The sequence below is a fragment of the Drosophila ficusphila genome, unplaced genomic scaffold (genome assembly GCF_018152265.1).
Source record: "Drosophila ficusphila isolate 14025-0441.05 unplaced genomic scaffold, ASM1815226v1 contig_412, whole genome shotgun sequence".
NCBI classification, from domain to species: domain Eukaryota; kingdom Metazoa; phylum Arthropoda; class Insecta; order Diptera; family Drosophilidae; genus Drosophila; species Drosophila ficusphila.
Genome location: NW_025064326.1, coordinates 5,041,312 through 5,058,859, shown reverse-complemented (window position 1 = coordinate 5,058,859; position 17,548 = coordinate 5,041,312). Strand labels below are relative to the sequence as shown.

The following is a 17,548-nucleotide window of genomic DNA, read 5'->3' as shown; positions in this document are numbered from 1 at the left end:
AGCAACTTTCAAGTTTTAAGAATTTACTTAGATCTTTAAATTACAACTGTACATCCGTAATTGTGGTATACAAGGATCAGTTAAATAGAAGCCGTCACAACAGCAGCACAACAACTTTGTCCTGGATTGTTTGGCAGAAGAGCAATATAAAAATAGTCATATATCTCAAAATTCCCTAGAAATGCTAGCTACAGCTTAGAATGTGGCATGGTTTCGTATAAAGTAGACGTCGTACTCCTTCTCTATCCACTTGATAAGCTTGTCCACGTATTTAATCACGGTGGCTTTGTCTACGACTGGTTCGAAGACGGCGTAAAGTTCGTAGGTACCGGTGGCCCAGGCCAACACCACCTCGCGCTCCTTCACCTCGTAGATGAGTTTCAGCGGCCGAGAGCTATTGTGAATGCGGTGCAGCAGGTCACAGTAGATGGCCTCCAGGCGCTCCAGCTCCTGTAGGGACTTGTACGGATTCCTGAGCATGGGACACAGCAATTGTGCCGTACTTTTCGGCTTGTACAAGAAGTGCCGCAGCTCGGGAATTCCCACAACCTGTTGGTAAAGTTTTACATTGTAGGGTTGCTGTAGCTCCTCGTTGATGGCCTCCAGGCAATGGTTCTTTCGCAGCTTTTCCGTAATCTTTGCCTTGGCCTCCGCCAGCGTGAAGAAGGCATCCCGATCCACGGATAGCAGGAGCAAGCAGGCTTGACAATCGTCCGCTAAATAAGAGACATGTGCATGCAGATAGCCATTCATGTCAAATTTTGGCAGGCAAATGGGCGACCAGTTCTCGGAGCTCTTAAAAGATTCCGAGCACTCTACCAGGTTAAAGATGAGACGCAGATCAGCTGGATGTATGGAGTACTTCTTCATGCGGACCAGTGCTATGAGTTTGTTATTGGCTATCAGCACGGCAAACACCAGATTCTTAATCTTTGAACAGTTGCTTTGAATGGCGCTGGTGATCTGCGAGCGTATCGTTGTGGACAACGGGAAGACGCGTATGGAGTTGGTCAGAAATGTGAAGATGTTGTTGGACACTGAGGTGGAAAGTAAAAGTTATTAATAGCAAATTCTCGGATCTACGACTAAAGATTATACCCTTGGCACTACTGCTGTCATTTGCCAGCAGATTATAAAACAATCGCTCGCTCCCAGAGAGCAGTCTCCTCAAATCGAAGTTTTTGCGTTTCTCAAAGATCTTCGTCATGTGTGAGTACGTCAGTATGGATAGTATTTGATTGTAGACATCTCTGAGAAAGGAATGGAAAACCCATTATTTGCAATTATTCTCAAAAATCCGGGGGACGGGGGATGACTCACCCTAGCTGTAACTGGAGCTGCTGGACACTCATGTTACTCCTGGTGGCGGCGACCAGGATAAGCGAACTGCGCTGCATAAAGGCAAACTTTATGCCGGCCGCATGTATGGAGGTGATGGCATCCTGACCCAGTTGCACGAAGCTAACCAGAGCCTGGATTACACCGAAAAGCGTGGCCAACTTGTCCTCATTGCCGTGCAGGGAAAATATCGGTTTTCCCGCCTCGCTGAGGATGAAAATGTGTTTCTTTTGACCCCGCCACAGGGTGTCATGCTGATAGTCGTACTCCTCATCCAATCCGCCAACGGAATCCTCCGTTTTAGCACTAGTCGAGGTGCTCAGCGCCAGGGATTCCTCGGAGGCAGCCAGTCCTTTTGTCTGCTGCCCTGGTTCCGGACTGAGGGCACTGGTGTTTGTATTCCGGGTGTTGTCAAGGCCATCTCTTAGCTCCGAGATAATACTATGGTTCTGTTGCTCAGCCTCCTGGTCGTGATCCGCCTCCTGATAGAGACTCGTTTCCGGTTCGTTTGCCTCCGGATCGCCCTCTGCGTCCAGGAACTCGCACGTTGAGTTTGTATCCGACCTGATCGACGTCTGCTCAACTTCCATTTCTATTTTTTTTTTATATTTCAGCTCTCAAACATTGCAATTTGCAAATTATTTGGCAAAAATACAAAGTTTACGAAGCAAGAGGTTCCAGCTGGGTGGGGTTATCCAACACTGCCGGTGGAAACAGATGATTAAATAAGAGGGGTGATCCTAATTATTTTTAAAGTTATACAATTATATATTTTAAACTGTTTCTCTTAAAAACTGCAGTTGTGTGTTTTGGCTATGCAAAATGTGCTTTCTCGAATACACAATAAACATTTTTGACTACCTTATTTAATATCATTTAAATTCCTAAGCTTAACAGTTTTGTTTATAGTTTTTTTAAACAGCCCTCACATTCTGAGAAAAATTAGCCAACACTACCTATCAGCTGTTGAAAAACCGAAGAGAAGAAGAAGATCATAGGTTATGAAAACACGAGCCACTGCAAAATGTTAAGAAAATCGTTTATTAACCGTAAGTAATCAATAAAAGCCGTAAAGGAATCTCATAAAAAATGTTTTTTTTTTACAGTGCCCCGTTTTAGTCAGATATGCGGTCTGCCGCGACGGCTGCAGAGCACACAGCCAGAGCAATCGGCAGAAGCGGAGCCGGAGGATATTTCCCAAGTTGAGCAGCGGATTCTCAAGCATCCGGATTACTTCCAAGTGCACAATCTGTTTACCGTGCGGGACCTCTTCAACGCACGAGTACATTATGGGCACAAGGAGGGCTCACTAGACGACCGGATGCGTCCTTATTTGTTCGGCAGTCGACTAGGCCACCTGATCTTTGATCTGGACAAGACAGCGTCGCATCTCCGTGATGCACTAAACTTTGCCGCCCACATTGCCTTCCGTGACGGCATTATACTGTTCTTCAACCGAAACGCCATGAACTCGCACCTCGTAGAGCGAAAAGCCCAGGAGGCCGGAGAATTCTCGCACACTCGCTTTTGGCGCGGCGGCATCTTCACCAATGCCAACGTGCAGTTCGATGCAGTTACCCGGCTGCCCGATCTCTGCATCTTCCTCAACACGCAAAACAACGTGATGGCACAGCACACGGCAGTTAGGGATGCTGCCAAGATGGCCATTCCCACGATTGGAATCGTCGACAGCAATTGCAACCCAAATTTGATCACATACCCAGTGCCAGGCAACGATGACTCCCCGGCAGCGGTGGAGCTATATTGCAACCTTTTCAAGGAGGCCATTCTGCGTGGCAAGCGGGAACGTCGCCAGCTCCTTGGACTACCGCCCCTGGACGAAGCCCAGCCGCGGCGCAGTCGCAAACCCAAGAAATAGCCTTAAGAGTGTCAAGTGAATTTTGTTACATTTATCTGAATACAAATACCGATGTCAGTTGATCCAGGATGTAGAATAAACTGCTGACCTGGGACCGAAATTTTGTCAAGTCGATGCAGGAGCCATGCAATTGGAAAATGGTTAAAACCCATGCATTGGGTTAAATCCGTTGAGGAATTCTAGGGCGGCAGCAAGGTGCCACCCTTGACGAAACTGTTGCTGTAGTGGCTGAAGTATGAAGGGTTGGAATTGGAGCCCGTATTGACCGTCGGCGAAGGTCCGGGCCAGTAGTTGTTTTGGGTTTGCGGCGGCGTGTCAGGTGGCGGCGGCGGGGGTGCCAACTGTCCAATCGCCGAGAGATCCGTACCGCCCTTAATGGCACGCCCTGTGCCAAAGAAATTTTGCATCTGTGGTTTTGGGGAAAAGCCATTCGAAGTTTTATCCTTGGGCATGTCCCAGGACCCAATATTCGCCGACTTGCGCACAAACACCTGACCCTTTTCATTCTTATTGTCCTGCTGCACCCAGCGCTCCGCGTGCTTCACCGTCAGCATCGCCTTGTGGGCGCCAATGTATTCCTCGGCCTTTTCCAAACGCTCTAGCTGCTGCTCGTCCAGCTGGTCACGTGGTAGCTTGCCCAAGCGCTGCACCGTTCGCTTCCAGTTGTGGAACTCGCGATTCTTGAACGGCTTCATCGCCATGCGGTATTCCTTCCACTGACGCTGGCGCTCCTCTTTAGTTCCTGGCGGCGATTCATCTAGTGGCAGCGGTGCCTCCGGCTTCTGGACCCACTGGCCGTTGATCTGGACAAAGGTGCCGCCGCGCTTTAGTTTCTTAGAGGGCTGGGCTCCTCCTCCTCCATTCGACGTAGTGTTGGATCCATCGCTTGGCGGCGGCGGCGGTGGCATTAGCTTTGAATCTTTGCTATTGTTGACACGATTGTTTGACTTGAACTTCTTGTTATTTTGCTGATTATTTCGCTGCTGTCCCCGTTCCTTAGGCACGAGATTCCACAAGCTGGGACATTTGGGCATGGGCGGTTGGATGGGTGGAGGTCTGTGCTGTGGTGACATCATGTCCTCCCAAAAAGGAGGCGGCTGCAGAGGTCGTTGGTTGTTATTTCGGCGTGGTCCTGGGCCACTGGGTCCTCCAAAGCCCATTGGTCCGCAAGGACCCATATTTCCCATGGGTCCACACGGTCCTCCAGGACCAGGACCCATTGGTCCCATGGGCGGACCACATGGACCGGGGCCTGGGCCAAAGTTGCCACCAAAACCCAGATTTATAAGCTGCATGGGAAGTGGAGGAGGTCTGCTCAGCGGCGGAAAGTTGTTCCTGTCCTGGTAATCGTTCCTAGTTCCTCCTTGAAAATTTCTGTTGTCATTCTGTGTCCATTGTTTACGCCCATTGTTGTTTGCGTTATTATTGTTGTTATAATTATTGTTACTGGCGGTATTATTGTTTTTGCTACGCTGCGGTGCGACCTTAGATTCCGGCTTCAGCGCTTCCTTGCACTTCTTCCAATCTGCAAATGACATTTGCAGAGGCTTCGTCGCTGTCTCATCATTTCCGGATTCATCGGTGGTTTCCGTAGAATCCGCTGGTGCCGCCTCCACGGCATCATTCTCGGACATTTTCGCGCAACGGCCTTAAATTAGGAGGAAAGGCAAGAAAATTTCAATTTTTCTTGATTTTTTTATTATTAATTGGAGATGACAACAAATTGTAATGATTGAAGGGAAATCAAGGATTGCTATCGATAGTTTTTGTGTTATTTGCGGGAGTTTCCCCTAAAATACATTCGAACGCTTTAAAATAGGTCAGCTGTTTGTGTTAATAGACTGTATTTTTAAAAAGTATATATTTCGTTAATATTGCATAGCATAATAAAAGTTTTTTAATAAAAAAAGGTTATGTATACCTTTATACATATATGGAAACTAAATGAAAAACTTTTCATACAAAACTGCTTGAACTGCTTGAACACCCGATAGCTGTTGGTCATCCCAAGAAATTAATGCACTCAACTTGGTGGCAACTCGAATGGCTTTTTGGGGCAGGGTGGCAGCATCAAAACGATTTTAGTCGCCAGTCGCAGAGATTTTTGGTTTTGGTAAGCTTTTGCATTTTAATGGAAATTCAGGCAAAAAAAACACGGTATAAATAAGCGTGGCGGTCTGCACTCACTATTGACCTTAACCGCAAGAAATGCTGAACGCGAAAAGTGCAGTAATTCGGACGGGAGTGCAAATTCGGTCGTCAGCGAAACGCGTAGTTTGCTTATTTGGAGCACCAAATTCATATTGTGCCACCAAAATATTTCTCATTTTTACCAAGTGTTCATCCCAAAAACGGTTTTAATTGATGGTTAGGTAAAAATTACCCAAATGTTACTTCCTTTTTGTTCTACGCCCAAGGGGCGCCAGCTGCGCTGCCTGCGCTAACGTCGCCAGCGACCGTTCTTGTTGTTGCTATTCTCGACATATGATTCAATAGAGTGATCGCCTCTCTCGCTCTCTCCTCGTCCCTCCCTCTTTCTCTCTCTCCCTCCCACGGACAATTTCAGTTTTTTGTAATATTTCTGTTAGCTGTTTTACTTGCTGTTTTTTGTTGGTGTTGCATCAGTTGTAAGTGATATTTAAAACAAAAAGCAAAAGAATGTGTTCGTATGGAGCGAAAGTCGAACTGAAACAACAACCATTAGCCGCAACAGTCGCACAAATGGTCGACCGTTTGTTGTTCCCATTTATGCAAACAATTTTCATTCATTATTATTTATTTCGTTTTTGGAATTTTGTTCCGCCGATTGAGTCAGTCGAAAAGCCACTAGGGCGCAAACGGGTTAATCAGGCACTAAACTATAGATAAATCCAGGTGTTATCAGCTAAAGCCGCTTATCAAACGTGCACATCGTTAAGGCCAAAGATATACGGTCGCTTTGCGTCGCCATTCGAAAGATTTTGCTAAGTAACGAGGTCAATTTTTCAAATCCTACAAATTGAAGTGGATAACTTCTTAAAACCATCTTCGATATTTAAAACTGTTATCGTTAAAACTATGCAATTATCATATTTTATACATTGGAGCATTATTTTATTATAACCAACTTTTCAGGGGGAGGTGCGGAAAAACGCTTCTACGATTTCTTTTTCACCAATTTTCAACAACATTTAAACGAACGAACAAGTAACCAGGCCTTATAGCTGAACTCACCGCAACCGGACGACAGGAAGGACATCCTTTTGACATTACTGAGACATTATCGAATCCAACGAATCCCGAAATGGCCCACACACATCTGGGACGAGCGGTGAAAAACATTGAGGCGCCACGCCCACTGAAGACACAGTCGCGATCGTCGCTGAAGAACAGCTACTTGGTAATCGAGGAGCTCATCCAGCTGATCGACAGTGTTACCGTGGGCCTGCAGTCATGCAACACCACGCCCGATTCGATCACGTTGCTGCTGCACAATCTCCGCGTGCACGGACCGCAACTGGAGGCCGTGTCCAAGGACACCCTCGACCGGGCCTTCGTCGTGTTCCGCAACGCTTCGCAGGACGAACGGCTGAACATTACGACGCGCCTCAAGCTCCTCGAGCTGATCGAATTACGCGCCAAGAGCTGGGACAATGACGACACAATCGCCTACTACAAGTCCAAGCAGCAGATCTCCAACGTGGAGGTGAGTGGAATTCAGAATTACTATGATCATATTGCGTCTCTCATTTAAGAATGGTTTCTAACGCTCGATCCTCTTTTCTTAGCTGCCCACGGAATATCAGTACGATGCCGGCGTGCAGCCAGGCGGACCTTTCAGCACCTCCCCCACATTCGGTGTCAGCGGCGGTGTTGGCGGTGTCAACGTTGGAGCCGCAGCCGCCGCTGCCGCCGTCTTCAATGCGGCTTCTGCAGCTGCCGCAGCCCAAGCTGCAGCCATTGCGGCCGTGGGCTCACCCAACCAGCAGCACATGCTGCTGCCGCCCGGTGAGGTCATCCGCAACTCGGGCAAGTTCCCCAAACCGACCAAGATCCCCGGCAAGACTTATTGCAAGGATGAGGTCGTGATTCGCAACGCTGATTCCGGAAAAGGTGAGTTTTCGCAGATATGAAGTGTCCTAGAAGACACTGTTTTATGATTATGATTTAAAAATGTATTCCTCCAATTCCGTGGCCACAAAGTCATGGGCATCAAGGGGCGACGCGTGCACATGATCGAGGAACTTAGCGAAACCATAATATCGTTTCAAAGAGGTAACCCCAGAAGGCTGGTTTTTCTATTGTCCTCACTGCACCCACATTTTACTGTTCACGCTTGTTGCACTTTTTCGGTTGGCTGATTGTTCGAAAACGTACTAAAAAGAAAATACGCATGTCCCATGAGTTTTTTACAAAAACTATCCCAAACACACATTGCCTACGCCACATACCATTTACTTGTATATTTATGCCATTTTATTTTCATTTTGATATGTTAAGCATTTCTAACCTTTTATCTGTTACAATGTATTAATTAAACCTTTTTTAATAGTAAACCCGGGCGCCAAAGAGCGTTTGGTACAGATTACTGGTCCAGCCGAGGACAAAATTAAGTGAGTGATGTAAATGTATAAAAAAACCATTTTGTAATATCGCTGCCAAAAAAAATACTTTTTTTTTAAATTAAAAATGTTAAAATCAAAGTCCAAAATGGTCACTCTTTCCGATTCCAATGCTATAGCAATGCTAGCACGTTTAACGGTAAACTTTCATACCGATTGGCAGCCTCAATATCACAGTCTTTGCTTTTACATTTATTAATATGTCTTCCTTTTACGACAGCTATGCCAAGCAACTGATGGAGGACACTATCCGTCGAAACGCCTCGCCGGTCCGTCTGGAACCAGCTCCGGCCGCCGGAGGATCCTGCTCCTCGCTGAACTCTTCAAACTCCGATGAAGCCATCGTGCAGCCACGAACTCCGGGCGGCAGCAGTTTGGCCAATCGGCTGAGCTTCAACTCGGCCCAGAACTTCATGACTGCCACGGCTGCCGCGCAGCAGATCTCGCAGCAGGTGCACCACCAGCAGCAACAGCAGGTGCTCCACCAAACGCATCATCAGCAGCAGCAGGTTGCCGCAGTAGCCGCCGCAGCAGCAGCGGCAGCACATGCTCAGGCGACAGCAGCTGCCGGTAAAGTCTTGCGTCCCAGTCAGCAGCTGCTAATGCACTCATATTCCACAAACGATGCTTCCGTAGGTGAATACAAGTTCACGGTCAACGTGGGCCAGCACCTGATCAAGATCACCGGCGACTGCTGCGAACTAGTGCGCGTAAGTGTGGCTTAGGTATTTATAAGGTGAACAAGTTTCATTCCCTTTTGTTTTCCAGGTGGCCAAGCTCGTGCTCGATGACTATTTCAGCAGCTCGGAGTTTTTGGCCTCCATTGAAGCTGGCGCCGCCTTCGACGGTACTTCTTTAGTGAGCCCAGTGACCACGCCGTCAACTCCTCTCCCGGGCGCCGGGCCACCACAATTTCTGCTGCCTGGAACAGACAGTGGCATTGGACTGAACTACGCGGCCTCCTCGGCCACCAACAACAATGGCGAGGGTGATGACGAGGTGTTTACTGAACCCAGCAACGGAGGATCGTCGACTAACAATCAAAATGGACTGGCCAGGTCGCGTCGCAGCCACTTTTCACGCAAGGAGTCGACGCCAGAGACCAAGGGAGCTCGCGACAAATACGACGTGGACGAATTAGCTGGCCTTAATCCTTTGAAGTCCAATGCATGTAAGATTTAATAATTTTTTGTTAAACTTGCCAGTTTTGAAAGCTTATAAACATTAATTATTACTGCAGCTCGGGTCTCTTACGATATTGAGCACTTGATCTACTACTCGATGAGCCCGCACGCATGGGCCCTGCCCACCGACTGGCAAAAGATGCAAGAGACAACGCCCTCCATTCTGCGCAACAAGGTAATTCCGCCTCTCGATGGCCCAGTCGACTGTATCGCTTACTCTTCGAACTCCCCTGTATCCATCACCACCTCCAAATCCACTACCACTGCACCAAACTCATCAAAAATAACAATTCCGAACGCGTCCACAGCAACAAATGCAATAACCTCCACCCAAACCACCAACATCATCAACACCACCGTTGGAGGAGACAATCCCATAACCGCCACTAACAACAAGCAATCAAAAGGGATCATCGTCGATCGCGAGACCCGTCGCCTTCCCAAGCCATCGGCCATGTCCGATCGGAATCTGTATAATAAGCAATTGCAAATCATAACCAATACCGTGGGTGCGCCCCAGGGAAAAAATCGTCATAATAATTATCAAGCATCTCAAATCAAAGCGATATTCCAGCGCTACAGCGAGGACGATGAGTTTTCAATGGCAATGTGCGAGCCAGAATCGAATAACAATCATGCTTTTCCTTAATTACGTAGCCGGAATACGTATTAAACATTATTGAATCTCGGCCAAAGTTGCCAAAGCTTTAATTTCAGAAAAAATCTCTAAGCAGTATTATTGCTTTTACGAATAAAGATTTTGAACTTTAATGAGTTTCATAACCATAAACTTAAAAGACAATGACTTGAATCAATATCATTGTCGTAAGTTCATACCATCGAAACCAAACCAATTACAAAGTGACATTATTCACTAGTCTTAGACGTAACAATACATCTAATGCATTGAAATTTAAAATGTAACTATAGGAAGAATCTGTGTTTTGGCTGTGAAACAGATTTAGTCTTCGCTAGAGTTTAATCGAAAACGCGGTTCGGACTGTTTAACCACTAACAAATATTCTCGAACTCACAACAACATTTACAAAGCTGTAATTAACGTTTTAATAAGACTTATAACAACTGTAACAAACCTAGTCTTAAGCGTTTTATCCCCCAAACATATTCAATACGATTTATAAAAAACTAATAAACATAAGGGCTTTCAAAGTCCGAAACAAAGCTTGGCTGGGTTTAACTGACACTGCATACATTGTAAATTGTGTATATCCACTTAAAATCCATAACATTAAAAATGCTAACTCATTCGAAGCACGCTCACAAAAATCCACTTTAAATGGCTAACTTAGGCATTAAATGTGTACATATGTTTGTCCAAGGTAAGCTCGACCCTATTATTCAGAACCTTTTAACCTCTTACAATGTACTAAACACGTTTCCTTTGTTTGCTAACAGGATCTGCAGGATGAGAGCCAGCGCTTCGACGGTGAAAAGTATCTGGCCAGCATTAAGACTGCCGCCAAGCGAGACATTGTGGCAGCCGATGAAGTCGAGACCCTGGATGAATAAGCCAACCCGTGGAGCGGTCAAAACTGACAATATACATAGATAATATGCATACGTTATCAGAGTCCGGGGTGGAGAGCTGAGCTCAGACAGAGCTAAACTGTCCTTTAATACTTCTGGCCCTAGCCTCATCTAACAATCGCAAAAAACAAAACGACCAAAAAAAGTTAATGAAAAATTAAGCAACTCAATGCTAAACTAACCTTAGAAAGTACCAACGACAAAATCAAAACTTTCAAAATAACTAGAAAATTCAACGAAGCTCTTAGTTAAGTTCAAGCGAAATGGGAATCGGACTTCCCAATATTTACTAATTTACAAAATGCAGGCTCGAAACAGTCGTTACGAAGCGGCCTTAACTTGCATGGGCCAAATCAAATGGAATGCATTTTTAGTAACTCAATAGAGAATGACACACTATAGTTTGAAATTAGTTTCTCATCCTTCTGCAACTTTGTTTCTCCGAACCAAAAAATTCTCAAAATGGTAAATGAAATGTATTAATTCATCTATGAGTTTATTATTATTTAATATTTCTTTTGTGACTTGCTCTGAATATCATTTTTCAAGATTTGAAATTGTATTTTGTTTTCTCTAGTCTATGCATCATAGAAATTTTTATATTATTTTTGTTAAATTCATGTGGAAATGTAACACAACGAAAGCCACACCAAAATTCTTTGAATTTCTGTTTATGCTTTAGTTAATTTATTTAATTTATTTTGTACAAATACAAAACACATATTCTTCAAAAAGATATTTGCAAGGAAAATAAAATGGAATCAAGATCAAACGCAGTATTTTTTACTTTTGGTGAATGTACATTTACATAAATTTATTCAACAAAACAATAAATACATATAACAATAGTTTACGGTTTGATATGTATCATAGAATATTGGCTAGAAGTTGAACCGATCGAACGACGTTTGTGCGATTAGCAGAATGTGCTCCGTGTTGCTTAACAAGTTAAGTATAGAGAGATGGCGTTAACATCACAAATGGTTATTGGTTAGTAAACAGATAATCAATATACTGCACTTAGTTGCCCAATAAAGGCCGTCGATTCACAAAGGGGCACTGCATCGCGCTTTTGGCATGTACACAAAGCAAATACATTTAGAAAGAGAATGTTAGTTAGTCAGTGACTGATGCAGGAAGGTTTGTCATCAGATATGGGATTAGTACACAACATCAAGACATCAATATAGCATGCTCAACTCGACTCAATATTCACGTACATCGAGGTGTGGTATGTGGCCCGCTGGGCAGGTGACATGTTCAGATTGCCCTGATGCTTGCGGTTGTAGGCCCAGATCGCACACGTGGCCAGCAGGGAGACTATAAAAAGATTACCCAATTAATATAAAGGTTTATACGATGAAGGTCGAGTCTTACTCAGTAAGAAAAACATAAAGAAGAGTTGCAACCAAAAGTGACTGCCACCGCTGCTGTCCACAATAATGCCCGCCGCAATGGTGACGACTGCCAATCCAAGATTCTGCACAGACTGACAGCTAAAAGATAAATGTGTAAGATCTTAAATCGATATCAAAATCAGCAGGTCGTTAAACTTACAAGCCATAAGCCGTTCCCAGTTGATACTCGGGAACAATCAACGACACCAAAGGCCACAAACTGGCAGCCAGCATGGAATAGGACAATCCCATGATGCTCATTCCTATGTACGGATCCCAGTGGGTAAAGGTCAGCAGGAAATGGGCTACCAGCGTGGAGATGGTGGCACAAAACACCCAGGTCACATTTCTTCCGACTTTGTCAATTATGAATCCGAACAGGGGCGATGCTATGGCGGAGATCAGGTAGACTATCGAGTTGACCGTGTTCGCCTCATCCGGAGTCATGTGGAAGTTGCTGACAAAGAAGGCCTGGCCCAAAGCCACAAAGGGGAAGATGGCCACATAATAGGCCACACACACTACAGATACCATCCAAAAGTCCAGCTTAAAGGTGACAATGTCGCTCAGTTTGGCAATCTCTCCGCCGGGGTTATTATTTCGTTTCAGAATGCGCTCCGCTCGCTTGTCCATCCAACCTAAAAAGAGAGATCAAATTAATTTGTAAAAAATCAAAATTTTTATCAAATGTAACATACCCAAAATCAAGGTGCAGACCAACGACATCACACAAGTGGAGGAGGCGAGAAACAGCGCCACGCCCAATCCCTTATAGCCAGAGTACGATTTAGAGACGTAGCCGTATAGAGGTTGCATTATCCAAAAGTTGACGGTGCTTCCGAATCGAGCCACCGACAATTGCAGTCCGAAGACCATGTTTAGCTCCTTGCCCTTAAACCACAACACCGCATAGCTGTTTTGGGCCACAGCCAGCGACTCAGCCCCGATGCCAAAAATAAAGCGTCCCACGATCATCAACCAGAAGTGACCCAGCACTCCGCCGGTAGCAAAGATCAGTTGGCCAACTAGCACGATCAGCATGTAGATGATGGTGCCCAGACGGATACCGAAGACTCGATCGATGAGAAAGCCGCCCACGAAGCAGAGCACGATGTTTGGCCACGAGTAGATGGAGTAGATCAGCGTGAACTCGGTGGAACTGAGATCAAGCTCCTTTTGGAACACGTCCTGCAATGCACCGGGATTATCGTAGCAGAAATAGGAACCTGGGTAATGAGTAGTTTAAATTAGGCAATAGTTGATTTTAAATTTCACTTTTGTGAATTTAAATAATAATTGAATTTAAAGGGTTTTAAATAACTTTCAAAACTTTTCGTCTTACATATGTATCTAATGATTGTATAATGGTAACCTACCAAAACCGAGGAGGCACATAAAGAGCAGGGCCAGGAATCGGTGGGGCGTACTGGAAGGATCACAGCATCCGGCATCCTTTTGCGAACCGGAGAGTTCCGTGTCCCGGGTACTGCGACGACGCACCACAGGATGCACTTCCTCATCGCCGCTGCTGCAACTGCTGCTGTTCGAGGTCTCCACAATGGGTTTGCGTTCCTCACGCGACATTATTTCCACTTTTTTGATGACAGGAAGATGAAGGAACGACAGGAAATTTGAGTTGTGTGATGGTAAATTGCTTTCTGTGACTCCTTCCTTTTTCGAATTCCTGCTCGACTTGGGCGGTGGGCGGTTGACGGGGAGTGTAGCCGGGCTGTGGCCCTACTGTTGTTGCTTATCACTAGACCACACCATTATTTCTTGTTTTTGTTGTTGTTGTTGCCTCAGTATGTGTGCAGTATTGATTATTCCCTCACAGACGAATAGAATAATGGAGTGTTGGAGAGGGGGTGGATGTTACGGTTAATCTGCAATAAAGAGCCAAGATTGAAAATTGCATTTCACACAGAACATTTTCCGCACACACACACAAACAGGTAAATGTCACGGGTGTGCTTGTATGTGTTTAGTAGATAAACAGGACAGATCTTGTCGCCCGTTTGTTGACTAACGGTAAATGGGTAATCAATTAAGCGCATACAGTGTGTTGCGGCCTTAACTTTGGGTTGACACCTGATTTAAGGTTTTATTACTTTATTTACGTATTGAAAACAGCTCAAACCCATTCCGATACATACACACATGTCAATAAATATGCATATGTAAGCACAGTATATCGAAAAAAAGCATTAAAAACGAAATACCCCGTTATCGCAATCAACAATTAACGTCACCCACTAATTAATCACTAGTCCATGGACTTATTTTGCATTATTTACATTTGATTTTTTTAAAGGCGATTGTGGCGGGCGCGATTATGGAACAAAAAAGTACATAGTATTTTCCGGAAAATTTATTTTGATAATAAATTACAAAGCTATTTTTTTTTTACGAATTCAACAAGTTGGAGGACTTACGGTTTATTTCAGTCCCTGGACGGGAGTTGAATGCTAGTTCTTACCTGCTTTCGTTACCTGTAGCTGTGGGGATGGAAATTTCGATATGTTTTGGATATCGATGTATGGTTATCAACAATAACGGTCTATAAGTCGTTACTTTAATCGCAGCAGCGGTTAAATAACTTGAACATTCAGAAAAGATGAAATGTAGTGCCTTTTTTTTGAGAAAGTTAGAGAGTATTTGTATATTAATTCCAAATGTATAAGTAATTTCTCATGATAGCAACTTTTTAAGATTTCAATTTCAAAAATTAACTTGATCATCTGTTACGCCTCCAAGGGTATTTATATCGATAGCTGGCAGCACTCTCCACCCCCGCATCACTGGCCAGTGTTAACTAACGCCTGCAGCGCATCAGGTGGCAACCGTGTGATTTTACACGAAGCAAAACAACTATTATTATTATTTAGAAACCCAGCACAAAGTTCGATGGTTTTTAGGTCTGCACACCCCCAACTGGTTAAAGAACTCCTGGCATAGCGACAAGTATGTAAGTGAAAGTCCCGAAAAGGGCAAACTCTGATGAATCATAGGGAAAAATCGTTTTGTGCAGTGTAAAGGCGCCTGAATCCAACGATGTTGTCTTCGTCGCGCACAACGCAAATTTATTCAAAGACCCACTGCCACATTTTGATACGCTCCCGAGTCGCTAAACACGTTTCGTATGCTTGCATGTCCATTTCGTAATGCCCCCGAACAGGAACTAAAGTCTGTCCACGCGACATGGCGGCGATAAAGGTGAGAATCCCCCGCCATTGAAATCCCCAAACAATGGCCCTATTTTTAATGCGTTGTACAACCGCAGAACATCACCCTGGGCATTTTGTATGGCCTGTGGGACAGCATACGTGGCATGACTCTGGTCCTGCACATCGACGACGAGGTGAACCGCCAGAATGCCGAGCAGGAGCACCGCCAGCAGTTGCGTCGCTCGGACAAGGATCGCTACGAGCGGGCCAGGAGATCCCCGTCCCCGGTTCCCAGTTCGGCAGCGGCCATGATCCGCGAGGAGTACGCCAAACAGGCGGAGGAGAACGCCGACGAGCGAACCCTTGAGAAGATCCTGGGCAAGAAGTCCAGCGCCCAGGAGCAGCAGCCTCAGGGGTAAGTGACGCCAAGCAAATATATATTATAGTCAGACATTAACTGCGCACTTTTATTAACAAGGGAAAAGAAGATCGCCAAGAAGCTGTTCAAGTGCTGTATGCTGAACGGCGGCTTCACCTGGCTGAGCATCGTCCTGTTCGAGTCCGCCTTGCTGCCCACGCTCAAGTTCTGCCTGACCATCTTTTACGGAGCCCAGTCGGAAACACTGCCCGTTGTGTGGGGCTGGCTACATCCCATCCTGTCGCTGCTCTTCGGCATGATGTGGGTGCTCCCCATCTTCATGCTCTCCAAGATCGTGAGCTCATTGTGGTTCGCGGACATAGCCAATGCTGCCTATCGCGTAAGGAAGGGACGTCCGCAGCTGATCCCTGGGATCAGCAAACTAGTGGCCGATTTCCTGTTCAGCATGGTGGTGCAGATGCTGTTCCTGGTCCAGAGTATGCTGGTCAACCTGGTGCCCGTCAAGTATGTGGGCTCTTCGCTGTGCTTCGTGCATCTGTGCCTTCTCTATTCGCTGTACTCCTTCGAGTACAAGTGGTTCAACATGGGCTGGGAGCTGCATCGACGGCTCACCTACATCGAGAAGAACTGGCCCTACTTCTTCGGCTTCGGCATACCGCTCACCGTGCTGACAAATCTCTCCAGCTCGGTGATCGTCAGCAGCTGCATCTTCTCAATCTTCTTTCCCCTGTTCATACTCAGCGGCAATGAGGCGAAGCCCATTGTGGACACCACGTAAGTGATTTTGGTTTGGTAACACAGTCAAGCTTCACTAAGGACAACATGCCAAATCAGAATGTTTCACTTTCTCTTTCAAATTATAGTTTGAGAATACTGCCTAGTAATGAAAATTGAGTGAAATTAGAGTCCTCTTTTCCTCCCCAACCAACTTAATTTGATTTAGAGAAGCTTGTCTGTACTTTAGCTATAAATATAAATAACTAAAAATTTTACTTCCGCCCAGTGAGATCTCGCTGCGTCTCTTCTCGCCGGTGGTCTTCATATCGAACCTGTGCTTCGGCGGCAATCCGTGGAGCAAGGCCAACCGGCTGAGCGCCATGCAGCGGCAGCAGTACGAGCTGCAGCAGCGCCAGCGATTGCTCCAGCGGGACGAGCAGCTGCTGAAGCAGCGCAAACAGCAATACGTGCAGCAACAGAGAATGCAGCAGGAGCAGCTGATGCGACGGGATCGCTCCCATTCGCGGTCGCACACGCCGCAACTGGGACATCCGCATCGCTATGCCCAGGCGCCCGTTTTCGATGCGGGTCGCGTGCGCGACTCCTCGGCCTCGTCAACGCACAGCTCCACCTCGCCGAGCATTAATAGCCACCGGCCGCCGCCTTACTACGGGGGCAGCTCGCTGCGCGGAGCCCCGCCCCTCGTGCCCACGCCGGTGCCCGGGGCACCGCGAGCCCCGCTCACCCCGCCCGTGATACGCCAGGAGTCGGGGCCCGATGACTGGAACTTGTGAGATTTATGCTTATACACGCAACGTAGGCTTTAGCTATATATATAAATTCGATCTGTGTAATGTACGTATCATCTACCAATCCTAACCATCGTGAACTGTGTAAGTTAAAGATAACTCTAGGTCTACGCATAATGACAATGTTCGCTAGTCGACACCGCCACCAACAAAGCGCCCCGTTCGTATCGGGCATGACTATATATATAGAGAGAGAGTGGCTATATATTTGAAATGCGGCTCGCGCAACTGCTGCATAATCGTTTAGATGTTTATTTTAGGCGGCGTTTTTCTCTTTAATTTTTGCTCGTAGGGTGCATACTCTACACTAGAAATTACGTCGGGCGTAAAGTTCGTTTAATGTATAATTAATCAAAAATAAAAATAATTTTGTACTTTCGTCAATTGTTGTTGTTGATTACTTTAAAGACACGGGTTGATTAGGCGTTATCTGTATGATTTGTCTGGGTTTGATTAGGAATAGAGTGAGTCAGAACTAATCTATTTTTGAATTAATTACGAAACTGATAGTTTTATTAATATTGAATAAGAT

At 45.7% G+C, this 17,548-nt stretch overlaps 6 protein-coding genes across 14 annotated transcripts; 3 read left to right on the top strand and 3 right to left on the bottom strand.

Annotated features, from left to right (window-relative positions):
- Positions 1-6: 6 nt before the first annotated feature.
- LOC108089879 (vacuolar fusion protein MON1 homolog A) lies at positions 7-2,053 on the bottom strand. The gene is made up of 3 exons (XM_017188339.2): positions 1,321-2,053; positions 1,099-1,250; positions 7-1,037 (listed from the first exon to the last, which is right to left on the bottom strand). The coding sequence occupies exons 1-3, from the start codon at positions 1,926-1,928 to the stop codon at positions 196-198; spliced, it is 1,602 nt and encodes a 533-aa protein (XP_017043828.1). The 5' UTR covers positions 1,929-2,053; the 3' UTR covers positions 7-195.
- Positions 2,054-2,298: 245 nt separating this feature from the next.
- On the top strand, positions 2,299-3,317 carry LOC108089957 (28S ribosomal protein S2, mitochondrial). The gene is made up of 2 exons (XM_017188449.2): positions 2,299-2,387; positions 2,445-3,317. The coding sequence occupies exons 1-2, from the start codon at positions 2,363-2,365 to the stop codon at positions 3,215-3,217; spliced, it is 798 nt and encodes a 265-aa protein (XP_017043938.1). The 5' UTR covers positions 2,299-2,362; the 3' UTR covers positions 3,218-3,317.
- LOC108089956 (serine/threonine-protein kinase pakE) lies at positions 3,229-4,948 on the bottom strand. Its single transcript, XM_017188448.1, has one exon. It carries the CDS (start codon positions 4,849-4,851, stop codon positions 3,397-3,399), a length of 1,455 nt encoding a protein of 484 aa, XP_017043937.1. The 5' UTR covers positions 4,852-4,948; the 3' UTR covers positions 3,229-3,396.
- A 272-nt stretch (positions 4,949-5,220) lies between these two features.
- LOC108089901 (eukaryotic translation initiation factor 4E-binding protein Mextli) lies at positions 5,221-11,322 on the top strand. 4 transcript variants are annotated; one of them, XM_017188376.1, is made up of 10 exons: positions 5,221-5,330; positions 6,332-6,902; positions 6,985-7,309; positions 7,400-7,471; positions 7,749-7,809; positions 8,039-8,388; positions 8,455-8,528; positions 8,587-8,989; positions 9,059-9,177; positions 10,419-11,322. In XM_017188376.1, the coding sequence occupies exons 2-10, from the start codon at positions 6,501-6,503 to the stop codon at positions 10,530-10,532; spliced, it is 1,920 nt and encodes a 639-aa protein (XP_017043865.1). In that variant the 5' UTR covers positions 5,221-5,330; positions 6,332-6,500; the 3' UTR covers positions 10,533-11,322. The 4 variants fall into 4 exon arrangements, with proteins under 4 accessions (XP_017043865.1, XP_017043864.1, XP_017043867.1 ...); XM_017188375.1 differs by having other exon boundaries at positions 8,039-8,528; XM_017188378.2 differs by lacking the exon at positions 10,419-11,322 and adding an exon at positions 9,311-10,185 and having other exon boundaries at positions 8,039-8,528.
- A 65-nt stretch (positions 11,323-11,387) lies between these two features.
- On the bottom strand, positions 11,388-14,447 carry LOC108089902 (major facilitator superfamily domain-containing protein 1). 3 transcript variants are annotated; one of them, XM_017188379.2, is made up of 7 exons: positions 14,380-14,447; positions 13,324-13,830; positions 12,646-13,173; positions 12,108-12,585; positions 11,928-12,046; positions 11,771-11,870; positions 11,388-11,619 (listed from the first exon to the last, which is right to left on the bottom strand). In XM_017188379.2, the coding sequence occupies exons 2-7, from the start codon at positions 13,529-13,531 to the stop codon at positions 11,571-11,573; spliced, it is 1,482 nt and encodes a 493-aa protein (XP_017043868.1). In that variant the 5' UTR covers positions 13,532-13,830; positions 14,380-14,447; the 3' UTR covers positions 11,388-11,570. The 3 variants fall into 3 exon arrangements, with proteins under 3 accessions (XP_017043868.1, XP_043063891.1, XP_043063890.1); XM_043207956.1 differs by having other exon boundaries at positions 14,424-14,442; XM_043207955.1 differs by lacking the exon at positions 14,380-14,447 and adding an exon at positions 14,056-14,074.
- Positions 14,448-14,772: 325 nt separating this feature from the next.
- On the top strand, positions 14,773-17,400 carry LOC108089966 (etoposide-induced protein 2.4 homolog). 4 transcript variants are annotated; one of them, XM_017188464.1, is made up of 5 exons: positions 14,773-14,908; positions 15,123-15,160; positions 15,228-15,526; positions 15,590-16,264; positions 16,494-17,400. In XM_017188464.1, exons 2-5 carry the CDS (start codon positions 15,146-15,148, stop codon positions 16,999-17,001), a joined length of 1,497 nt encoding a protein of 498 aa, XP_017043953.1. In that variant the 5' UTR covers positions 14,773-14,908; positions 15,123-15,145; the 3' UTR covers positions 17,002-17,400. The 4 variants fall into 4 exon arrangements, with proteins under 4 accessions (XP_017043953.1, XP_017043952.1, XP_017043951.1 ...); XM_017188463.1 differs by having other exon boundaries at positions 14,976-15,160; XM_017188462.1 differs by having other exon boundaries at positions 14,773-14,912.
- The last annotated feature ends 148 nt before the right edge of the window (positions 17,401-17,548 follow it).